Source organism: Pteropus alecto, unplaced genomic scaffold (genome assembly GCF_000325575.1).
Source record: "Pteropus alecto unplaced genomic scaffold, ASM32557v1 scaffold95, whole genome shotgun sequence".
Classification (NCBI taxonomy): domain Eukaryota; kingdom Metazoa; phylum Chordata; class Mammalia; order Chiroptera; family Pteropodidae; genus Pteropus; species Pteropus alecto.
In genome coordinates, this window is record NW_006441071.1 from 2,044,897 (window position 1) to 2,061,357 (window position 16,461).

Genomic DNA, 16,461 nt, shown 5'->3' on the forward strand with positions numbered 1-16,461 from the left:
TAACAGCAACAACTACTTCAGCAATCAGCACTTATTACATTCCTACCTTGTGCAAGGTACACTTTATTTATAAATTATAATCTTAAAAGGACTCTGAATTATTTTCCACATTTACATTACAATGAGAAATGAGACTCAGAGAGGTTAAGTGACTTGCTCAAGGCTACACAGCTAGGGAGTAACAGCTAGGATTTCAGGTGTGCCTGGCTCGCAAGCTGCCATTCTTTTCTTGGTACCAAGAAGTCTTTGTTAGTGTTGTGGAGAGAGAGGCATTTATCTTCAGTGATATCCTTGTACCGCTCTTATCAGAATCTTCTTAATTTTTCATTTTAAAGTAGAAAAAAATGTTTAAAATAAAAAGAAGAGGCTAACCTCTGTCTAACTTTGATGGACTAATTGTGGCTTACAGAGATGAGCCACTATGTTTGTTTATTCTGGCTTTATTAATTCTGGGCTGCTGGGACCATTGTTATCATTAGCTATGGAGCTTCATAAACCCTAAATCCTTAAACATCAGGACGTAGTTCTCAAGAGTATGTTGAAAGCTTCAGTTTGACACACTAGAATTTTGTTTCAAGGAGCTAAATACATCTGGCACAAGTAATTTTGACCTGCTTAAGTTAATAAGGGAAAAGAATTGTTGTGAACCAAGCTCTTCTTCCTGTAATTACAATAGTTCAGTGTTTCTAATTCAATATAATGACTTCCCACACTGAAAATAAAGGAAACAAAAACTGGTCACTTTCCATAGCAATTGATCGCACTGTCAGAACAGAGCTGCGGGGCGGTACAAATGTGTATGTGGGTAATGGTTGAGCTTTAAGTCTATGTAAAATCAAAGGAATTAAGGAGAAATTTTGAAAACACAAAAGACATCAAATACACAAAGTTTCTTCCAGATGAAGCGCTAAGAAATGCCAAACCTTTTTCTTCTCAGTTGGGAAAGGGCAGGTAATTTGTAAGCCTTGGGATGTTCTCCAACCAGGTTCTTTTCTCTCCCTGATGTTGTAGAGACTTTTCCCCTCGAGAGAGGCCAGTAGGGGTCTGGCACTCAGGGGTCACCCCTCCCACCGTGGAGGCAGTTGAGACTCTACTCTGGCCTGAGGCAAAGAGGACAAAAAGAGGCTGTGGGCAGACCTGATCTTGTGAGCCTCTGAGCTGGGACCCACAGTGGTATTTGACTTGGTCACACTGCTATCAAAGCTGCCAGGGATATCGTGACTTGGGAGTGCTTAAAAATGGTAGAAATAAATCAATATGCCTGCTAGGGAGGGGATAAAATGGAAAACAGATGAATCTATTTATTAAATGCCTCAGTTAGCTACATTCAATGTGGGGCTGTTCTGATGGTTGATGGTGATCGCAAATCCTCAAGAAACTGTAAAAATATTTCGAAATGCTTTCTTTGAGGGGCTTTCAAAACATGCAACAGGGTAAGATGTTTCTTACAGCACTTAAATATTTAAAAATACTTAATACTGATATAATTGTTATTTTATTGCCTTTATCCTTCATTATAAACTCCATGAAGGCAGGTACCATTTATCTTACTCACCACGCTTTCTTCGGCATTATCTTACAATGTTTGACATACAGGTGTCCAAACAATTGCTGAATAAATGAATGTATGAATGAACAAATTACATAATGAGCATAGTCCATTCAAATACTTTAGGAACTGTAAGCTATTATTTGTGACAAATTTTTAGACATCATCTTTTTATATGTATCTACCAGTTTTATTGAAGATGTTATCGATCATTTCTTGCTAATAAAACTGATAATATTGATAAAATGTTGCTAAAATTCATGAAAAGAAGCATTACAGTTACCACACTACCCTTACCCAATAGTACTTCCTATCCTCCTTTGAAAGTACAGTGATATAGTAGAGTGGAAGGGGCTTGTAAAAATGCTAGTTATTATTGGAATGAAACATAAATTCAATCATTCCACTGTTTGAAATGCCTGACGATTTTAACAGTTGGAAATACTAAGATGAGGGATTATTCAGGAAAAATAATGATGAAAAATTGTTACCACCCAACTTTACTTTTACACTTTTTAAAAATAGTTTTCTAGGCCTCCTAGAATTCCAGACGTCAATATTGGGAGATACAGCAGTTTCAGCCCATAGGCCCCTGGCTCAGGGTTGGATGAGAGATGCTGGTTATAGATTTAGTACCCAGAGCCCTTGAGTAGGGCAGGAGATCAGAGATGCCTCTCTGGGAACAATGGGTGTGATGATGGCCCATAAACAAAGAACTGGAAGAAATATATCAAGAAAGAGATGCTGAGAGGCTGAGTAGACCTGAACCTACTGAAAGGACAGCCTAAGTGTCAGATGGAGAAGGAGGGCAGAAAACAAATGACCAGAGTGGAACCAAGGGTCTAGGATTGGAAAAGTGCTTCCCACTCTCCACGATGGTTCTTGGATTCTGAATATTATACCTAGCTGTGCAATTGCTGAAACACTGTGACTACAGGAGTGCAGAAGGAGTCACCGTAAAATATTCCTCTGTAGTATTCAGATTATTCTGAGCTAAAGGCAACTGAGACCCTGCAGGCTCAAGAGAAACTCCTGTGCTACCCACACAACTACCTAGAATTTAAATTAGGGGCCATGTCCATGATAAGAAATTATCAGCGATTACCTTTTTGACCTATTTAAGTGGCAGGGCAAACTACTAGTTACTGAGGATCTGCTCTTCTTATCATTCCATAATGACCCTCCTCTCCTCTGAAGTCCCAAGGTGCCTTATCTCATCCTAGATCAGAATTCCATATATACCTTACATTCCTGTCTCTGAACCTTTCATGTATGTGGGGTCTCTGACTATTTCATGTATGTGGAATTCCCATATGTACGTATGTATATAACTAAATTTGATTAATTTTCTCTTGTTAATCTAATCTGCCTCATGTAGATGTAATTATTGGTCCAACCAAAATAACCTACAAGGGTAGAAAAAGTTTCTTTCGCCCCAACATGAGAAATTCATTAAGAAATTCAGTGTATTGTAATAAGCTCAGTTCTAAATTCTTGAAATCTATCAGCATAAAGGGGCATATTATTGGGAGAATTACTACCTGTAAATTTGGGTAGAAAAAAGAATCACTATGTATTACATGCTTCTTTTATTTCCTACAGTTTATTTAAATTTTTATTCTCAAGAATATTTGGCTTGCGGCAATGATTTTCCCTTTGTACGAATGCAGGTTGACTGGTATGGGGTGGTCATCTAGAAACAGGCTAGGCGGCAGGGTAAAACCAAGCTGGGCTTAAACGTTTGCCAAAGCTCAGCCTCCAGTGGAGAAAAGAATTGATTATTTCAAGCTCACCCAATATTCACAAGCTGTCCAAGTCTCACAAAGGCTTTCTTAATCACATCAACCTATAACAAGTATCTATAGCTTTTACCATCTGTCCATTTTATTTTAGTACTTAATTATATGCATCACTATTTCCAAATTTCCTATCCAGCGTTTTATCTCTCAAATGGCATCATAGGCTAGGAGAGGGCAGATAACATATTTGGGTGACGAATTATGTACAGGGTTATGCTCAAGGCTGTCAAGAAAGAAATATAAAGGCATCATCTCTGCTCAATACTCCAAGTGATACAAATGGAGACTATGACGTTTCTATCTCCAGGAGTAGTCAGACAAGCTACTTAGGCAACAATTGGAATGATGCCAATCTTCCTAACCAAGTTCCCCGACTCTAAAAATGTAATGCATTTAGTAAATTAGCCTCTGTAGAAAATAACCGTTCTCTAGTTAACCAGTGCACAAATTCTGAGTCAGTGTTCTTAGTTCTAAGTCCACTTATTCTGCTGTGCATTTCTGCTACTTTGGTGGCTTAGGTACTCATCAGTCACTTCTCTATCTAATATGACTTTCTTCTTCTTTTTAAAAATGGGCACAAACTAAACATGTTGCTTGCACAACTAGAGCTAAGTTGGAAGTACTAATAAAGAATGGACTATTACTGAAAAAGACCCTTTTTTATTTGGGAAAGTCATTATCTTTCATTGGGTCTGCAGCTTCAGAAAAGATGCACATGGCATGGTAGGAGGAAGGACATACTAAAACTAGCCAGACAACTAGCTAATAGCCAATTGTCCGTAACAATTAATGTGATGACAGCTGTCACAGCCAGTCTGTTCTCCCGTTCATTTGTCTTAACAGCTACACCTGCCAAATTGTTCCTGCATATACCACTTGTAAATTGATCAGCCTCGGACCACCTTCAGAGAAACAGCTTTCTGCCATTGTGTAGAAGAGTACTGTGATAAGTTGGACCAGAAGTTAAAGCATTTCAAAGACACAGAAAGGAAGTAATTTGGCTCTATCTGCTTTTATACACACTATCTCTTTCCATTCCTCACAAAGACTCTATGGGGGAGGTATTTTATTACCATTTTTTCAAATGATTAAACAGGCTCAAAAAGGTAAAACAATGTACTGAAGGTCACATACCCAGGAAGCAGGAGAGTATACTAAACTTTAGAGAGCTTATCCTTTCTACCTTTCTAGCATTTCCAAAAATATTTGTATGAAGTTTAAACTTTTGGAAGACACGATCCCCTAGGAAGCAAGATAAGAATTTAGTCTGGTTTTAATCTTTAAAAGAGATTCTAAAATATAATTTTGGAACCAATGGCAATATATAATAATTCTCACTGTGAGAAAATTTTCCTTTCTTGCAAAAAATGCCTTTTCCTTTTAAGTAAACAAAAATTGTATTTTGGCAATAAAATTCCATGAAGATGTTGACAAATAACCATTTCTATTTTGATTCCTACGTATCTCATTCAAAAAGGAAGTCATTGCTTAAATTAATATATAGGACAAAAGAGACTACACTCATAATGACATTGAAAACAAATTTCAAACTATGTGTACAATTACAAAGCACCTTATTCATAAAAGATGATTTAAGAAAAATCAAATGGTAATCTTTCATTTTCAGCTATTTCAGGGAAAACTAGGGAAGAAAAAGTTGCCTTGTTATGAATCACTGGAAAAAGGTAATTTTCTTCATTTTTTCTGTATCTTCTTAAATCATCTGACTCATTTTCAACTTTGAATAAATTGATTTTTAAAATCATATATTTTATTAGAATAACTTTACATCTCTTTGATCCTGCTATTTTCTAATACACCCCTAATTTCCTTTCATTTGCAACTGAAGTCATTGGTATTGTCAGGATACGCAATGCAAAAACCACTAAAATGGTAAGTTAGCCTGTTTCTGATTGAAAATATTCACTAATGGTACGCATCTAGAAAAGTATCAAAAACTTCTTTAAATCCATTTTTTTCCTCAAATATGTGTATTTACATGTAGAAGAAAAAATATTCTCAGAAGTAACACATAATACTGAAATGTGTTCTTGGCCAGAAGTAGAGATGTGGTTTTTGGTTCAGGTTTGTCACTGAGGTAAGCTTGGGCACATCACTCAACTTCCCTAAGACTCAGTTTCCTTGCAAGCAAAATGAAGATGTCAGCATCTGTCCCACTTCAGCAACTGCCATGTGGCTAAAAGCCCTTTATTCATCTCCCACTTGGCAGTGTTTATTGGGTTTTTCTTATGGAGATATGAAGACAAATACGATTGCATCCCTGCCTACAAGGAACGCACAGTATGGAGATGAAATTCAAACAAGAATTTTAGGTTGAGTCACAGAATGCTTCTGGAAGGAGAAAATCTTGAGGGACAATTATAAGTTAGTGAAGTGAATGGCAGAAGATAAGATAGGAACATTCTAGACAGAAGGCACAGCATTATGCAAAAGTAATCAATTATGAGAATACAAGATGCTGGGGGACCTGCAAGCCATTCAGCTGATTGAAACAGGAGCGGAAAAGTCAAAGGTAAGGTTGGAAGGGTAGACAGAATTCAGATTACTGAGAGTAACACATATTATGCTATGGATGTGCATTTTAACCCCAAAGCAATGAGTGAAGGTGAGGTGCAATGCAGGATGAAGAGGGCGAGTTATGGTTTCAGAAAACTTACTCCACAGGCAACATAGGCAATGGATCAAAGGCTGGGAAACTAATTCAGAGTCCATGATATTAGTTCAGGTGAGAAATACAAAGACCTAAAACTAAGATAGTGGCAGCAAAGATGGAAAAGAAAGAATAGTCTTAAATGATACAGAGGTAGAATTGACAAAGTTTAATGTCTAACTCGGGGAGTATAGGAGAAGGGGAAATTGGTACGAATCAAAGTTTTCTGACTTGGCTGGATAAACAGTGTATTATCCCACATGATAAGAAATAAAGAAGATAAAGTAGGTGTCTAGGGATAGACAAGTCCAGTTTTGGACATGTTGAGCTCATTGTGTCTGTGGGACATCCAAGTGGTGATGTGTAGAAGGCAGCTGTATACATGAAATGCATTCAACAATGCTGTGAACTATTCAAATGTGAATAATATTATTTGAATCCAATTCTATGTTTTCAGTGTGTATATTAACTCTTGCAAGTCCACTAGGGAAATTAGTATAAATAGTTTATTCAACAATATTCTAAGGGCTACAAAATATAAAGAGATCTCTCAATTTTTTACTGTATAGCTATATCTTGTTTTATTGTGTTTTGCTTTATTATGCTTCATGGATGTTGCAGGCTATTTTGTTTGGTTTTGTTTTACAAATTGAAGACAAGACCCTCCACTAGCAAAAGGATTATGACTCACTTTATTGCGATAATCATTTTATTGTGATATGCATTTTACTGCGGTGGTCTAGAACCAACACCGCAATATTTCCAAGGTATGCCTGTATTTGCTTAACTGAAATTACTTAACTACTTACAGCATCATTTCTATTGTGAGCTATTTCTGATAGTTTATAGCTTCTTGCTCATGTTCATGTGGCCAGTAGGTGGACTGGATTAAGAAGACCTACCATGCAGACGGAGACAAAGAACAGTACTCTGGAACCCTTCTTCCATCCAACCTCACTGCCTATCACATTTTCCTATATGTATTCTTACTTCCAGCTGCCATGGGGTCATCAAGCTTTAGCTTAAATCAAATGTCCTCTGGCTCCAGGTCCCATGATGAAAAATTTATGGAGTCCTGGACATGTTACAAGTTTTACAGCTTTACAGCTGAAATCCTTCAGGTCTTTCTGACCTACTGAAGGAAAAAATATGTTTTATTTTATTGTGATTCCCAAATGTTCTTCTAGTGTGTACATTTTTCCTACAGAATGTGTATGTTGCTTCCAGCAATGTGTTTTATATTACCTTGAAGAACAGGAAAGCTCTGATAGAAGGAAACAACTTAGTCTTGTTGCCAGTCCAAGAGAAAACAGAACTAGCAATTGAAAGAAAGCATGGCCAAGTCTATGGATCATCAGTTTGTCTTTCCCTTTGACTGAGGACACCTCCTACCAGTCAATGACTGTATTCTAACTTGTTTAAAAACCGTTCATATTCCCTCAACTAATGATATGCTGGCTTTGTGAGTGGGTCTTTTTATTAAATTAAATATACATATACACACGCACGATTAGGATTTTCCTAGGATCTTAAAAATATCATATGTTCTTGTAAAGTCCAAGATGTAGTTCAGCACCCTCAAATTAAATATCTCCTGGATAACAGGCTTTCTGAATCTATGTCAAAACCAAAAATCTCTCTCTCTTCGGGAGATTATAAATACCATCAATCTGGAGGTGGCTTGAAAACGAGGTACCTAAATAGGCTTACCTTGACGATGAAATCTGCTGTGAGTGGTCCAGCCATTCTCAGTATCTCTTTGTCCGGAAATTTCTGGAAGTTCACACTAGAATTGTCCACAAGAAAGGTGCCCGTGGAGTTGAGACTATTTTCACCTTTGGCCCCCTGGAGGGTTTTGGTTTCCAGATCTACATAATCAAATACATGAAGAGGAGAGAAAGATGTTCCCAGGGTTACAACAGGCCACATGCAAGTACATTCCATGCAACAGCGTCTAGAACTATGTAAGGGAGAAGTATCATCCTTTATATGGCTGACGCAATTAAAATTATAATGGAAACAAAACATATAGGCACTTTGGATCACATAGGAGTTTATGCTGCAAATGAAATTATTTTAATACTCATTATCCAAACACTTAAGGCTCCCTGTCAAAAAATTTTTTGACTCCCTGTGAGTTCATCTGAGAACCCCACTTTACCAAAATCTTATTCCTTTGACTAAACCATCTCCCATACCTATCTTGCTGATTTCAGTCTTTATGGCCCTCAGTCTAGAATATCCTACACTTTTCTTTTTGCTCTGTGAGATCCAAGGTGCATCTCTGAGTTCCCTCAGCACCTGTGACTTTATATTCACATATTAACTTGTATTTATTTATACTTTCTGGTTACTTTTAGCATGTGTGCTATTGCTCAAAACAAAGAAAGTGTAGTGACTTAAGGGCAGGGAACTAACTAACAGCCTTTTTTAGTTCTCTTTCTTTTAAAAACCCTTTCGGTACTTCGTTCAGCACATATACATATTTCATAAAAGCTTAAGACAGAAAGAAGAATTTCTTAATTCCTGGAAATTCCAATCTGAATTTAGCCAATGACAAAGACTATGAAGCATCTTTTGTTATAGGAAATCAAAACGTGCTGGTGATAACGGTAATTATGATGAGTATTTCAGAGCAGGTTAAATTCTCATGTGATTGAGAGGTGATTTATGATTGTCTGCTGCATGAAGGAAGGTAGATAGGCTATTACAAAAGTTTCCAAAACTTGCACAAGAACTCTTGGTTTTGGCAGGAGTTCTTTAGAAGAAAGATGGGGTACCTGGGTGAAGCTCTTGATCTCCTACCCTACATTCAATCAGAATGACTCCCTTCTTATAATTTTACAGATTGGAGTTCTGGGGCTAATAACATTTTAAAGATCTCTGGAGGTACTAAAGTGCCCAAACTATCTGAACTAAATTATTCTAGATGTCTAAATCAAGCTCTCTACTACAAGAAATACCAACAGGCAGAAATGTTGGAGTCCAATCAAATGCCCATGATCCTCAGATAAAGTCTGTAGCCCTTTTACAGGAGTAGGTCAGGCTTCCCTCCCCTGACCTAGAGAGGACCACACAAAAAAAACAAGGCACATCAAGGAAACTTGAGTGGGGGAACCACAGCTGTCATTAGAGAACAGCAACAACACTGTATCTCCTTCCTCCACCTTTCATTCTTCTAGCTGCCTTACATGTATTTGTGGAAGTGTCTCCAGCACATAAGTTAACTTAGTTTTGGAAAAATCTTGGAGGTGTAAGCCTGACCTGAGCATCTGAATTTATTGCCTGGCTTCCCACCTGTCCTTCTCAAGGTACTTCTGATTAGAGATGAGCTGGGGCTCGGCCAGACTGCCTAGTCTCTTGTTCTAGTTTGGCCCTTAATATCTGAGGTTGGTCCCACGTTGGACCAGCTGCTGGGAGTGAAGGGCAAAGGGTTGCAAGAGAAACAGGGCATCACTTATGCATACATTCATTTTGAATTATATTCCAAATATCAAAACAAAACAAAAGCTTCTTTAGTTGTACATATGTTATCAACAGTATGTCTGTTGGGGAAAAAGAGCAGGTTCTATTTTGCTTTTCATCATCTATGAATGTCATTGGCAGCTTTATCTATCAAATCCTTGGGACGATTAAACCAAACAAGGCTGTTTGGTCAGCTTCTTAGTGATCACATAATTAAGAAATCTGTGAGGCTAATACATTCATAAAAATGAATTTTCCTCTTATATCTCTATTCCTTTGGGTTCTTTCCTCTGCAGTGAGGAGTCACTCCCCAACTTGGCAATGGTTTTGGTTTGGATGTTTCAGTGCCTGTCATGGCTCAGAAAAATACTTTTTTGAGTGGGGTTATTATTACCAACAGTTGCCTCTGTCCAGTTCTCAAGGGAAAAAACAAATTATTTGAATGGCAAAAGTGTATACACATATATCATCCTTTGACATGTGAACACTATATTTGGGGGGCAGTTATTCAGAGCTAGAAAAGAACTTGGACCATATAAAGTATCTCATCAGCATCTTTGGCTTTGCTTGAACTGCATCTTACTTATTCCTTTATTGAAATGTACTTATTTTTATTTTTAGAAAGACTACAGTAGGCTATCTGAACTTTCACAGGCTCTAATTTGTTTTCTCTTGTTTGCCTTTCTGGAATGATTTCAGTCATAATCCAATTGCCAAAAGATAGTACTTGCGACCTAAACTGGTTTCTTAGGCATGTGTGTGGGAGGGGAGAAAGAGTAGAAGATGATAGATGGCTTTATAAGAACCCAGGAACAATCACTGTGGAGGGGATCTGAAATGCTCAAGGGATCAACTAAAGTGAAAGTTTTCAGGGAAGCTGAATTTTGCAGGAAACACAAACATATCCTCTCCTACCCCCTTCCTGGTTCATAGCCCATAATTTTCTGCTTGTAATTCACAGGTCTACATCTAAGCAGCACTGAATAGTATTTAAAATAAAAAAGATGTGGCTATGTACTACTGGCTTGGCATGGCTGAAGATCAGTTTTTGTACAGACTCTAGTGGGGCCATGCTACTACTTGATCCTTGGGTTATGATCACTCCCCAGTAATCTTGATTCCCAATAGCTATCTTCAAGACAGTAGGACCTTATACAAGACAGTAGGTCTTTTATACATGGGATGCTTAATTATGCCTCAATGGTTTTCTTTAAATGCCACAGGGTTACGGTTGTTTGGTATTTCTATGTTCCTCTGCACTGATGAAGTAATAAGACATGAGAGTAGAAGGAATAAAAGAAAGAAGGAAGGAGAGAGAAGGACTATTAAAAGGAAGAAGAAGAAGAAAACGAGAGACTAGGCAAGAAAAATATTGAGATTGATTGGAAAGGAAGGAGAGAATGAGGAATAATATCACAAAAGCATAAACATGTACTTAAATCATGAACAACCTATGGGGAGCATCAATTTTGTATTTTTCAGGATGGCTGTGGTTAGAGATAATTACCACAGAGGTTTCTACCATCTCATCAGGCAACCAAAAGATAAACAGAAGCACTCAAAATATCATATTATTATAGAATGGAAAGATTTGTACTTCTGTATTTCAATCTCTTCTGGGAACAAAAAAATAAATAATAATGACTAAAATTCCCAATATCCAAAGGAAAACAGCTAAGTTTACTTACACAAGTGATCAGGTCCTTTTAAGACAAGGCGAATATGTCTACTTCCATAGGGAATAGCAACCACAGTGTCATCCACTAAAGAGAAACAAAGCAAAGTCTTAAAAGCACATAATTTTATACAAAATTACTAATGGTCTTTTATGAAGGCACTGACTTACATACTCCCACCCCAAATGACATTCTTTTTTAAGTCTTTGAAATGTGAACATCAATCTTTGAGAAACAAGATTTCTACTTTCATCAAAATATGCCGAAAAAGCTGGTTACTAGCTAACTCATGGGGGGATCTGGCCTTTAAATATATATATGAATTTTGATATATGGAAAAATGAATTTGCAAGTTTTCATTTCTGATTTTAAATCCTGCTCTTACATTGCCAAATTTCTCTAGCTTAGGGTAATTGTGTTAAATTACAAAAAGAAAATAAATTCTAATGTTTAAAGGATGACTTCATTTTATAAAATCTGGATTTCTCTCTAGCAAAGTAACTGTCTTGGAAGAGTAAGACAGATAAGAATAGGGGAAGTATATATATTTATGGTTTTTAAACCTGTTAGGGAAGAAATCATGCCTTCCAGTTCTTCAATGCCCTTTACACTATCTGCATTTAATACTATGTATAGTGAGTGTCCCATAAATGGTTATTCACATTTCTCCCCAATATCCTCTCTGTTTTGCAAAAAAAAAAAAAATTAGCTGAATCATAGATCATTAAAAGAATGGATTACTTTTTACTGTACTTAAAACCTGGGCCTACCAATGTCACCATAATAAAAATAAATTTTAAAAAAGCATAACCACACTGCAATTATCATAACAACAAAAAAAAATTGAGACTAAACTCATTGGAAGCAGTCCCAAAACCTACATTAAAAAAAATTGAAGGTATATTACATGCACCTGAAACACATCCTTATTTAGGACTCCATTTGTGACAACAATATCTTATATTTATATAGCACTCAAAAGATTCACTTATTTATTCCTTCACCCTAAACTTGTAATGTAAGCAAGGAGGATGCCACCATCTACCATTTTATGATGAAGAAATGAAGTCTCTGAGAAGTATAATGAGTGGCTCAAAGTCAAAGAACAGGAGGGCCTTCCAGAAGGCAAGGGAAAGCAGGTATTTTAAACTCACCAGCATATTCAGAAGCTCTTTGGGATTCATTGTTTCACATATATCTTTCCAATATTATATATTATCGTCCTATCACCGGAAGAATTTAGTTTAAATTTTAAAAAATCTCAAAAGGTAGCCAAATTCTCTGAACTTCAACATTATATATCATCTTGTCTTTGGGAAATTTTAATTTCAATAAATGAATTTCAGAAGTTCCTTAACTTCTCTGATCCTTAAATTTTTTTGTAAAGTAGGGAAAACAACACTTACCTCATAATATTGTCGTGAAGAGATATAGGTATGGATATACCTAGATATATAGATCTATAGCCTGTAACACAGTATTTTGTAAATATTATTTTCCTCCCTCTATTCCAAATCTCTTTAAAAACAGGAACTGAAAGACTATTTTTATGATGTTTTTTAACACTTACTTCAAGGCCCTTAGCACATAGCCAGCTGAATGAGAAAGAAGAATCATATGCTCTCAATTCCTTTTCTAAAGAGGTTACATTTATCAAGTTCTCTGCAATACCGATTATTCTGCTTACAATATCGCCTTCTAATTGTTTTTAATGCTATACATTGTAAAAGAAAAGAAAGGCTGAATTTCAGATAGCTAAGAGTTTGTGGCATATAAGAACAAAACACATAAGGGGAATATAGAGAAGGAACAAAGAATGTTCAGACTGGACCCACAGAGCTTTAAACGTCTTGCATAAAGACATGGATGTTAAAGTTTACAAAAGAAACTCAAAAAAGTTAAAACAATGGGATTTCTAGAAATAGAAAGTCTTTGTTTATCCACAGGTCAAGTAAAGTGCAAGTAAAAGGGAAGCCTTCTGTTTGGCCCCGCAATGCTCAGCGGCAGTCCTGTGACCCACACACTGCTCAGGCAGACTCCCTCTTGTTCTGCTGAGAAGTGACTCACGTTCCACACACAGGGGCACTGACCTAGCTTTTGGCTGACGCAGTAACCTTTGTATGCTCCCCAAGGAAAGTGGGGAGGAACCTCCAAGGTTGTTGGGGGAAGCGGGCAGGATGGAGGCAATAGACCAGGCAAGAATGAAATGTCTCCTGATGCCCCTCTGCACTTGCCTGGGCAAAGAAAAACACGGAGCAACTTGGGCTGATGCAAACTTGAACCATCAGCTGCACACAGCACCAGAGGTAGGAGAGTCATAGCCTATTCTTCTATGGCTCTGTAAGAGGCTAAGAGACAACTGGCAGGTCATTAGGCACTTGGCAAATTCATTACTTTATTCCACAAATATTTGTGAGTGTGTCAGGTTCCATACTAGGTACCAGAGATTCAGTGATGAACAAGACGAACAAAGCACCAGCTCCATAAGATGGTCCCTAAAAAAGGGATCTAAGATAAAATGTGTGGGGAAATATCACATACTATACCTTGTTCATGGAAATTTTCGAAGCATATTAATTAGTTTCTTAGGAGCCCCAAACCAAAGAAACCTATTTCACTCTATTTAACCCAGTGAGTCCCCAGTGTGTTCACTTGGGGAAACTTTTTCTTACATATCACCTGTTAACATCAGCTGATACATCTCAGAACATACCTTAGTATATGGTCCTTTTAATTTGACAAAAAAGCAAGATAGAAAAAAAATTAATTTTATTTTCTGAATGTTGATAAAAAGCCAGTCTTTATGTATGTATTAATATTTTTTTTCATTTGATGATAAATTCTCAGTGATTAGGGATGGGTTGGGGGACTCTTCTATTTTGCACCTACTCTAGTCTTGTGCACAGAGAGGTGTTTAAGACATCTCAGAATGTGTGAGCAGTCTGGTTTCATTACCTGTCCCTCAGGGATTAATTCGATGGGTTCAGCTGGAGAGGCAGGTGGCTGCATCCTCTCCCACTGTGCCGCACATTCCTCTGGGAGCCCTCTCCTACGAAGGCCCACTGCTCTACAATCAAGTGCATTGCCCCTAATGTATTCTGGCTTTGCTGACGGAACTGTGAAGCCAATTTTCAGGACATAATTCCAGGTTATTAATCAACAATTCTAAAAGACCTGTTTCAGAGATTAGGTAACTTCTTTCTCCATTTAAAGGACAAAGTTTCCATGGGAATCATAAATTCTGTCATTTAACATATATGGGTTGCAAATCCCCTTTTCAAGAAAATTATCCTCAGGGATTGTACCTAAGAGTTCCTCAAAAAAAAAAAATTAAAGAAATCTACAGCTATATATATATATATTCCACATCTTTCTATAGAACATTTTAGATTCATTTTTTAATCTTGCATATGTGGAAGAATTTTTTGTGTGTGATTCATGCTTTATCAGAGAAAGGTGATAATATTGATAAGTTTTGAAAAGACAGGATTTCCTATACTTCTATGTGAGTTTATCTTATTTTGAGACCTGTTGATAAGTTTATGTTTTTAAAGACTCTTTGTTCTAAGCCTTTGGGGCTGATACTTAATCTTATCATTATTATTTTTTTAATGAAAGAGCCATTGTTAATATAGCTAGCTACATATAAAAATATTCTGCCAACCTTGAGGAGGTTTCTATGTTATATTTTTAATCTTCATGCCAACTTCATTACTCTTAAAATATATCCAATAAAATAAAGTGAAACTCAGCATTTGAGCTCTTCAAATCTGCCTCCTCCACCCCACATACCAGTTTATAAGTAATTGCACAATGGAGGATATATACTGGACAGGCTAAACAAGATGCTGCCCCTTCTCCCATTTAGTGAATTTCATCTGTACAGTTACCTGGAACAAAAACTGTGAAGCAATCATTGACTTTATCCTTATGTCTAATCAGTTAGAAGTCCTACTGTCACTAGAGTAAAAAGTCATATTTATTGATTCTACCTTATTTCACATTTTAACATATATGAAATCAGAATGCATCTCAAAATCACTGGTTCCTTATGGTCCCTCTTATCAAGGCAGTAATCCTGCCTTAGTCATCTTTGCCTGCACAGGTGCTAACATCAAAACAACCATTATCAAATTTGCAAAATGGGTGTTAGCAGCTTGAAAGAAAATTCCAAAGTAATAGTGGAGCACATTCATTTAATTTCTGGGACTCAAATGGTTGTTAGGGTCGTAGGGAGATGAGGAATCAGAAGTGGGTGTTGAAAGCTGGCTAGTTCTACATAATAGGAAAACTGAATTAAGGGCCTAGCACCAAGACTTCTGCTTTCTGCCAAGATGGAGTAATAGGGCCAAGGCTTAATCTCCTGCCTGAAACAATCAAAAGTTCAGAAAAAAAAATGTGAAAGCATGGCTTTGAAGTTAAAGGCTATCAGGCCAAGAAGGGCAGCGATCCTTGAGAGTCAGGAAATAAAGTAGGTAAGCTTTAATGCTGCCCCAGCTAACTGTATTGAAAGACCTTCCAGGCCTCCACTCAGGAAGTGGGAGCTCAGAGCCCATTGGATTCCCTGAGATGAGGAGACAAAACTAAGAGTCCAAGGAGATCAAGGTGGCTAGAGTTTGAAGGACAGATTACTAGAGAGAAAGCTCTCTCTAGAGACCACTCTGGAGATTTAAGAGTGTTTTTTTTTGTTTTTTTTTTTAGATATTCAGCAGCATACTCATCCTAATCAATCAGTACATGCATGTGAAGAAAATCCTTGAGGCCAGGAAAAGAACCACATTAAAGAATTATATGGATGAGTATCAGACACACATATAGGACTCAAATAATATCTTATCCTGTCAGCCAAGTTGGAAAACTTCACATCATGGGACACCGAGCACTCAGAAGAGTCTTGCCTCAGTAGCAGGGCACAATTAGCACTAGCCCGAACTTGGCTTTGGTTCTGGCTACCAAATTTTAAGACCCCAAAAGATCAAACTGATTTCAAGTAACTTAACTTCTTCTAGAACAAAAGTCAAGAATATTTATAGCAATACAAAAATATCTAGTATCCAGCAAGATAAAATTTTCAATGTCTGGAGTTAGGACAAAAATTACCAGGCATGCAAATTAAAAAAAAACAAAAAATACAGCACACATTAAAAGAAAAATCAAAACACAGAATACATATTAAAATAGTTACTATAACTGTATTTCATATGTTAAAAAAATTAAGTACACACACACACACACACACACACACACACACAAAATCTCCAAGGCCCAGAAAATTTTACTGGTGAGCGCTACAAAGAATTT

The 16,461-nt window shown here is 37.0% G+C and overlaps 1 protein-coding gene across 4 annotated transcripts in view; it reads right to left on the reverse strand.

Annotated features, from left to right (window-relative positions):
- The window catches only part of ADAMTSL1 (ADAMTS like 1), a 391,854-nt gene that overhangs the window by 241,413 nt on the left and 133,980 nt on the right, over nucleotides 1-16,461 (reverse strand). For all 4 annotated transcript variants that reach the window (XM_015594546.2, XM_015594545.2, XM_006918348.3 and 1 more), the window contains exons 6-7: nucleotides 11,173-11,247; nucleotides 7,730-7,887 (exon numbers count right to left, since the gene is read on the reverse strand). In XM_015594546.2, the coding sequence (XP_015450032.1) occupies nucleotides 7,730-7,887; nucleotides 11,173-11,247 (233 nt within the window). The remainder of the gene's footprint in view (nucleotides 1-7,729; nucleotides 7,888-11,172; nucleotides 11,248-16,461) is intronic.